Source organism: Symphodus melops, assembly GCF_947650265.1.
Source record: "Symphodus melops genome assembly, chromosome: 2".
NCBI classification, from domain to species: Eukaryota; Metazoa; Chordata; class Actinopteri; order Labriformes; family Labridae; genus Symphodus; species Symphodus melops.
Window position 1 is genome coordinate 14,981,390 of NC_136692.1, and position 8,564 is coordinate 14,989,953.

The 8,564-nt window shown below is 39.1% G+C and overlaps 1 protein-coding gene across 2 annotated transcripts; it reads left to right on the top strand.

Moving 5' to 3' along the window:
• Positions 1-529: 529 nt before the first annotated feature.
• LOC306820040 (dynein axonemal light chain 4) lies at positions 530-4,450 on the top strand. 2 transcript variants are annotated; one of them, XM_079337688.1, is made up of 4 exons: positions 530-639; positions 1,135-1,214; positions 3,121-3,204; positions 3,404-4,450. In XM_079337688.1, exons 2-4 carry the CDS (start codon positions 1,143-1,145, stop codon positions 3,566-3,568), a joined length of 321 nt encoding a protein of 106 aa, XP_079193814.1. In that variant the 5' UTR covers positions 530-639; positions 1,135-1,142; the 3' UTR covers positions 3,569-4,450. The 2 variants fall into 2 exon arrangements, with proteins under 2 accessions (XP_079193814.1, XP_079193815.1); XM_079337689.1 differs by lacking the exon at positions 530-639 and adding an exon at positions 685-842.
• The last annotated feature ends 4,114 nt before the right edge of the window (positions 4,451-8,564 follow it).

Consider the following 8,564-nt stretch of genomic DNA (forward strand, 5'->3'; position numbering starts at 1 on the left):
GCTCCACTTGGATCAGCTCAAACTTGCTACTGCTCTCTCATAATCATCTATGTGAATGCATACAATAGTTGCAGATGTTTTCTGTATCTCTGTGCAAAACAACATCAGCTACATTAACTTATTCTTTCAGTCAGCTTCAACCTTTGACAAAGCAAAATAGTTTGGATTTCTTGTCTCTGCTTAAAGAGAAAAACAACCAAAACAACCAAACAAAAAACAAACATGGGCATAAAAAAAAACGTTTGTTTTTTAGTGAGATTGTATGTAATGATTATATAAATGTGTTTGATGTATTTGTTGCTTAGACAAGTGAAATTATGTTGGTATTTTTCCACTGTTACTGCTTCTTTAATAAGCAAAAAACCCTAGCCTTCCACTCCTTATTTGAGTGTATAAATTATGATAATCCACTACTACAAACATAATACAAACATTAAGAGACATCAAATTTAGTTTCCAAATCTTGTGCTCTATCACTTTAAAGATAGTATTTGGATTGATTGGCAGACTGTAAACCAATAGGGGCGAAGCTCTACTGGAGTGGGCGGGTCATCCCCTTCACGGACATCAGTTGTTTAAAATGTCTCCCTAACAACCGAACTGGAAGTCAAACAGAAGTTTTCTCTGGACAAACGCCTCGTATGTTACTCACATTTATTTAACAACCTGTATGTCGCTGCATTCATCATGAATTTGCCGTACACAACGTTACCCGTATTATTACGTCGGTTGAGTCAAATAGTTTGTTTTCGGGGTAGAAAACATCAACCGGTAGCATCAGCTGTTTGCTATCAAATAAGCTAAGCTAATTAGCTAGCTAGTGACCTGCTTCACGAGATCCGGTAACTAAACCCCATCATCACACCTCGTCTTAAATAACGAACCAACCGTACTGTGTCATATCCGTCGGTACTCTCTGAAAGACAAACTGCTTATGTTTTCACGAAAACTACCAGATACATTTAACAGCTAGCTAGCAAGCCTCAGCTAAACCTGTTCCACACTCGGGTTCTGTTAAAGAGTATTTTATCTGCAGGTGTGAGCTTAATCTAGACTGTACCTGCTTCTTTTAAACACACGTGAGCAAACTAGAGGAGTTAATATTTATGAATAAGTGTTTATTGCCTTTTGCAGGAGTCGGAATGGCTGGGACTGGCGAGGGAAAGAAAGAGGAGGCCGACTACAAGAGGATGCACAGCTTCCCCCTGATCAGGGTAAGTTATGAAAGCATCTGTGTAGGGGACACATACATCCTTACTAAGGTTGGTAGGATCTGTGTAGGGGACACATACATCCTTACTGAGGTTGGTAGGATCTGTGTAGGGGACACATACATCCTTACTAAGGATGGTAGGATCTGTGTAAGGGACACATACATCCTTACTGAGGTTGGTAGGATCTGTGTAGGGGACACATACATACATATGAAACACGCATATTTCAATACATGAAATATGCTTGTAGGATGCAGACTGAACTCTCTGTTTTATGTTATACAAAGCTTTAACATGACACCAACCTGTCCATGAACTGTGTGTTGTCTCAGTCAGTCCTAACAACAACAACAACAGCTCAGGGATGTTAAGTCCTGCGTCTCTGACACATTCAAAATGTTAAAGATGCAGTAAACCAGTTAGACATGCATCCAAGAGACGCACCTCATGTTGACCCCACACAGCTATACAATGTGAATGAGGAAATCAAATTAAAACACCGTTTAGCCTCTGTCAAATGTTGTACTGCCCCTCAGCTCTTGTCATAGTCTGACCAGTGTTTGTCAGTTCGAGCTGAGTCGATGCTCCTACCCTGATTTGCTGTCGGTGCTGTATCATGATGAAAAGGAGAAAGGTTTACGTGCGCTTTATCTTCACCAAGTACTTTGTCTAAAAAAAAAAAAAAAAAAGGCAATAAAACATCTGGAAGTCTTGAGTGCATATTCAGTCTGTGGAGGGATTGTTAATATGAAATAGCTGTCATTGCTTTTATATGTTAATGGATTAATTTGTTCAAGTTAGTGACGACACTGGTGGCAGACAGTTGTTGAGGAAATCCTTGTTGGCTTGTGTCTTTCAGAGTGTTGTGACTTACTTCAGCTGTTCGCCTGGCAACCAATTTGGCGAGCTCAGTCACAATGCTGACAAATAATCTGGGGAGTCTTGTTTTGGTTGTCACACACAGACCAGCTCTTCATGTGCAGGCACACTAGCCGGACACTAAATGCTACCTTTAAAGTGCAGTATAGAAAAAGACATTCAACTAGGGAGGCAAGCAGCGCTTTGATGCAGTGATTCCCAACCGGGGGTACGCGGACCCCAAGGGGTACTTAAAGGTATTGCAGGGGGTACGCAGAAAGATAAGAAATTAGCCTACAGTATCCACATTTTTTTGCAACTTTTTGCAATCCCTAAATTTATGACCTTCTCATTAAAAAGTCCTGTGACTGAGTAACATGTTTGTTTTTTCACTCACAATAATTGTATATAGTTTTATTTAATGAGCAGATAGATGAGATATAAAGACAAAGGGTTCAATCTACGTACAAATGAATAATAACCACACATGAGCGAGGGGGTACTTTCAACATGGCGACAAGCTAAAGGGGAACACAAGTCGAAAAAGTTTTGGAACCACTGCTTTAAAGGTCCTCACACCTTTGTGCATCTTGGGGTTTTGAGGCACTTTGGTTCATGTACCGGTATGTTTGAGTTACAGTAACTTCCTGTTTTGTTGTTAAACATCGAGCTTTGAGGAGTCGCCGTGCCCTTTGAGTTTAGTGGGCGGGTTGAAGAACGTTTAGGAAAGATATTATCAAGTTGTACGATAATTTTTGAATTGGATCAGATGAATCCCCTCGGAGGAGTTCAAGAAGGACCCCTGGAAATGGCTACTTTGACTTTGAGATGGATTTCCTGTTGAGGTAACGTGACGTGTGTTCAGAAAACAAAAACAAACACTCTTGTTTTCACCGGTTTATATGGCTGAAAATGACCCAAGATACATTTAACATACAATTCTGTGTCTGAAAAAAAGAGTCAGAATGTGTTTACCTGCTTGTCTGTATCTCAACCATAGGAAAAAAAAAACACCTTAAAATGTTACTTTACTTATTTTTTTCTGCAGCACACCGACATGCCAGAGGAAATGAGGGTTGAGACAATGGAGCTTTGTGTTACAGCTTGTGAAAAGTTTGCCACCAACAATGAGGTAAGTGTGTTTTTTCCTGCCATGCTCTGTGTTAAATACGACTCTTTAAAGTGAATGACATTATATTCTTGCCAGCAAAATTGTGTGAGGACATTTTTTTTTATCATTATTATTACCTGGAAAGGCTTAATTTCTATTTCCTTCTCTGAGATCGTATTCCTTATTTGTTGGCCATTTCTTCGATCACCGTCTCTTCCAGAGTGCCGCCAAGATGATCAAGGAATCCATGGACAAGAAATTCGGCAGCTCGTGGCACGTGGTGATCGGCGAAGGCTTCGGCTTTGAGGTTACGCACGAAGTGAAGAACCTGCTCTACATGTTCTTTGGAGGGAGCTTGGCTGTGTGTGTGTGGAAGTGCTCATAGCACAACCACATATCCGCACAACCACATGACTCCCCCCCCCTAGGCTGGAAATGAACGCCAGCTACCAGCCAGATGCCGGTCACTCTAAGGCTGTGGCAGGTCAGGCCTGTGGGGCAGATTATCAACCAATGCTTTGAGATCTGTTAAAATGCTGGTGGCAGACAAACAAAGCTGAAAGGGGATTTTAATTCAGGCAGTCCATTTGGCTGGTAGGAATTAAAAAAAAAAAGAAAAAAGAAAGTTGCCGGCCCTGCCTGTTACGTTTCTCTTTTTGTTTTTCCACTTTCCGTCTGTCTCTTAAGCCGAATCCATGGTCCTAAACATTCGTGAGCGTGCGTGCGTCCGTGTGTGAGAATGTATGATCAACTTTTACAAACACTACAGCCAGCCAGGGTCTCCAAAGTCCTTTCTCCTCATTCTTCTGCAGGGAGCGTGAGCATGTGTGAGTGAGTTTCAGTGTTCGTGTGTGCTGGACACACACTTTTTTTAAAAAGTAAACATTTCATTGTTACCTTCCGCACCGTCCATAACTTTTCACGCGTGTCTTCTTTTCTCTCTCTCTCTCCAAGCGCACTAGTCTTTCAATAAAATTTTTAATATTTTTTATCTGTACATATTTTGAAGCAAGTTGAAGAAACTTCTTTTTAAATACCAGTGTCATCTTCTTACAACGACAGACTCTTAAGTCTCCTGAGTCCAAGGACACTAAACCTGATCCACCTTACCCTCTGGAGCTGCAGTAATCCCTGATGGTATCGTCGCGCTGGGTGATATTAGCAATGTGATTGTTTTCATGTTGACACGGTTGTATTGATCCAGTGAAATGGACCATTTGTCTGAATTGATCAGATTGTAAAATAAACTGAAAAGTGGTGACAGGAACTTAAGTGCAGTCTGTGTTTTTTTTATTTTATGTTTAATCAATCGGGGTCGACATGGTTGGTCACTTTCAGTACATTTTTAGTCTTCAAACTTTCAATTGGTTATATCAAAAGCAGTTCATTTTTTAAACTCTAGTGCATAAAAAATTGTGAAGGACTTGTGGAAAGTTGTGAGCAGATTTTAACAAGTAGGAGTACAATTTGTATTTTTTTGAGTTCACCAGCATCACTGAGAGTGAAACATTTGCCCAAAGCTGCAACAGAATATGAATGCCTGTTTTAAAGATGTTTTCAGAGCAAGAGTACATTCTTCACACAGAGGAATAACATGCCAGCGTCTTCTTTTGAAACCACTTTTTTTTAGATCAGAAATACTCAAAGGAAGAGACTAACAAAGATGCTTCCAAAAATACCTGATGAGAACTTTTGGTTCTCAGTGGATAATAAACATTTAATATGTCACATTCCCCAGTGAAACCCGACAGAGTTTTATTGAAATGATATTTTCCTTTCAAATTCAGATGTTTTCCTCAAAAAGCAATGGACAAACACATTTTTAAGTTTCTCAAGCTGCAGGTTCATGTTGCATATCTTTGTAGAGTTTCTCAATGGCATAATCGTGCAGAATAAGGCCCTGCGATAGTAGTTCCAACCACGGATGCTCTATAGCTGATGCAATCCAGTTTTGATGCGTCAATACAGAAGTTAACAAAGCACGTCTGAGTAAAAACATGATCTTGGCACAGGGGTCTACATAATGAAAGGAACAAATGAAAATATCAAAGATATAAGTTGCCAGGTGTTTCATCATAGTCAAGATCACTAAAAGATGAGGATTATATCAAAATGAGACAGTAATTAAAAGTAATTTGCAGGACGTAAGTAGCTGCCGGATGATGTAGGAGTTTCAAGGACATATACATTCACCTTAAAGGTTTTCATTACATTCAGCCTTTATTTTAACCACGACCATAACCATTGAAATATGAAATGTCTTACAAGCTGTCTCAGACAGTAGCATGAAAAGACTTTTATAATCAGATATTACAGAACTTTAAATTAGCAGGTTTTGGCAACATGTACAAAATCTAAATCTTTTGTTTTTTTCTCTTTCATGCTCTTGAAGAATCTGATTTTAGGTGACTGTAGTTCAGGTTAAGATGGGGAGCAAAAACATGACAAACACTTTAACCAAAGACAGCAAGCTCATTGGTATCACTCTTCATGAATTATAAAGCGCATTCAATGCAATATTGAGCAGTCTCTATAAATGTGTGCTGTTACACAACTCCTCATGAGACGCTGATCGAAGAAATACGACTGAGACATGTCTGTCATTTCAGTGACACTCATCAATCAGGTAACAGAAAGACACAGGAGAATGTCTTGAACACTTTGCGGTACACTTGCCCTTTTACGTTAAACAAGGCCTAAAATCGACTGAATTCACATTATTTGATAAGATATGAGAACTAATATCAAACAGAATAAAGTGGCGTGGTGCATGAAATGAGGGCCTATGAGGGCATTACAATAAGTAAGTAGTTTTATGGCTTAGTCAAAGATTTGAAGTTTGTCTTTATAAGAGAAACTACGACTTAGTGACATAATGAAATGTCTGTTTTGCAACAACACTGCTGAGGGCATTTTGACCCAGCAGTGTAGAAAGAGTTATTGTCAATATTGACATGATCAGAAACTGGCACCTCCCACTTGAAGGTTTTTTGTACTCAAACATCATGACTCTGCAGCCTCAGGTCAGGCTGCTTTCTACTCTCATGAGTCAACTCTCAATAGGTCCTGTCATTTACTTGTTTTGTTCAATTTTATTGGGCGGGAAATAGTGAGGATGGTGTGTCTGTTTATAATGTGGTGGTTACCTATAGTCATTTACACCCATGTTATCATATGTAATGTTTTACAATTAAAAATTAAAACAGTTTATTATTTGTACATAAAAATGAAATGCATGGTCCCATAAATGTGGGTTAGAGCAAATTGCTCTCAGAGTACAAAGACAACCTTTTGGCATGACACAAGTAGTACTTTTAGTTTTCAATAACTTCATTCACTCAAGCGTCACAGTAGTTTTTCAAAAGACTTCCAGGGGAACAAAACAATTCTTTCTGATTTCATGTTTCCTTTTTTCAGTGCAGCCTTTTTATTTTAACAGAAAACAGGTTAATGAACTAGCCAGCATACAAACTCAGATACTTCCAATAGAAATTATGAAATCATTGAAAGCTTCCTCAGATAGATAGAGAGATAGATAGATAGATAGATAGATAGATAGATAGATAGATAGATAGATAGATAGATAGATAGATAGATAGATAGATAGATAGATAGATAGATAGATAGATAGATAGATAGATAGATAGATAGATATTTCTCAAAAACAGTTCTTTTGCAGAAAGCTCCCTCAACAACACACAGAAATTCCGATACCTTATATTAAATAATAGTTTGGAGAACCACTTGGATAGAAGACCTCTGTTATAATGTTAACATCCATCCAAAATGGATTTGAAAGGGATGCATTTTGAATTGCCTGGATTTCTGCCAAGACTGTTAACTTTCGCCTGGGTTCACTCGATTGTCCTAATTAATGCACAGCAGCCTGCACATTCAGCAATTATTCTAACAGCCCTCTGATTAATCAGTGGGTGATGTGACAGTAAACATGGTTCCACCCTGCAATGCACCTTATTCATTATTCACCCCAGATACTCTTTATATATCTCCTCCCTCTCCCTGTGTCTCCTCCACAATGTTAAATATTCATTCAGAGAGCCAGAGCAGAGTCACAGTAACGTCAGTGTTGGTTTATTCAATCTCAACACCGAAATGCTTTTCCCCAGTGCACTCAAGGACAGCTCATTATCCTGAAAGAGGCTCATAATGCTCAGCGAAGTTTGGGAGGGTTTACCGCAAGGGGAAAATGTCATGCAAACATCTCCTTTGTACCACAAGGGCAATCTTTTTTTCGCTGTTAACTGCTGGTGTTATGAGCTTGTTGCTGTGGTGTTGCAGCAGTGTCCTACCCGGAGATCAAACAAGACGCCCGGGACCCCTTTTCATTTGATATTCCTTTTTAGGAGTGTTTTTGTTCAAGTCCCGTCACCTTGTAAAACCCAAAATGTATTGCCTGACCAGTCATTTGAAGCAGGTAAAGTGGATTTCATTATACGATGGAAATGCTAAGACCTAAATAATGAAAGCCAGAACACCACTGTACTTGTTAGTAGACTGAACATTGTAGACCATCACTGAATTTAGCCTTTGAATCACTTCCCCCTAATTTAGTAATTGTAAGTAATGGGGAGTAACAAACATATAATCGCCTCATACAGTTACATGGGATGATGTGTTTACTGATCCTGGAAATCTAGGTCCTAAAGAAAGGTCAAGAATCTGTTTTGTTTATATTCTTTTTGTATCGTATCCTATTGTTTCCTTGTTACAGTTTCGACGGTGGATACTAGAACAGAGTTTGTCACTGCCTGTACTGCACATTACAGCAATAGAATGCATGTATTTATACTTTAACAGTCACTTCTGAACTTCAGTCATTTCTGTCTTCATACTGTGTCCTAATTCAAAGCATCTCTGTAAGAAAAGATCATAGTTCTGTATCTTAGCAACCTCTGAACCAACTGTGGAAGGTTGACGCCTCCTATGTGTGTGTGTGTGTGTGTGTGTTTTTTTTTTTTTCTTCTTCTGTGTGTTATATAGGTAGAAAAAAGCAGAATCTGTTGTGTTGTTGAAGACATAGAGACTCAACTCTCTGGATTCAATGTAGCGAGTTTAGAAAAAAATGAGACTTAGTGATAGGAAGAAAGTTTCTTTTTAGAGTGTAGAGACTGAAATTCAGAGATTTCATCAGTCGCTCAAGGATACAGGGAGATGAAGAGGAGTACAGCGAGAGTGAAGTGTGTTACGCTGGCGGTAGTTAGAGATGGAGGATGACAGAAGACAGCGAGAGCGGGAGGGATACATTTTTTATCTTAACATCACAAGTGGCCTTTTTTTCATAAAGAAATCTGATCAAATATTAATTTAAATGTGTGTGCGAGGCAGCTCTCCTTTTGACTAAAAGCAACTGTGGCTGTGTC

What these genes read in the sequence shown, in the direction of transcription:
- LOC306820040 (XM_079337688.1), top strand. Translation starts at nt 1,143, where the DNA reads ATGGCTGGGACTGGCGAGGGAAAGAAAGAGGAGGCCGACTACAAGAGG. An exon ending in ACAGCTTCCCCCTGATCAGG is followed by an intron (nt 1,215 to 3,120) that starts GTAAGTTATGAA and finishes TTTTTTCTGCAG; the next exon opens with CACACCGACATGCCAGAGGA. An exon ending in AGTTTGCCACCAACAATGAG is followed by an intron (nt 3,205 to 3,403) that starts GTAAGTGTGTTT and finishes CGTCTCTTCCAG; the next exon opens with AGTGCCGCCAAGATGATCAA.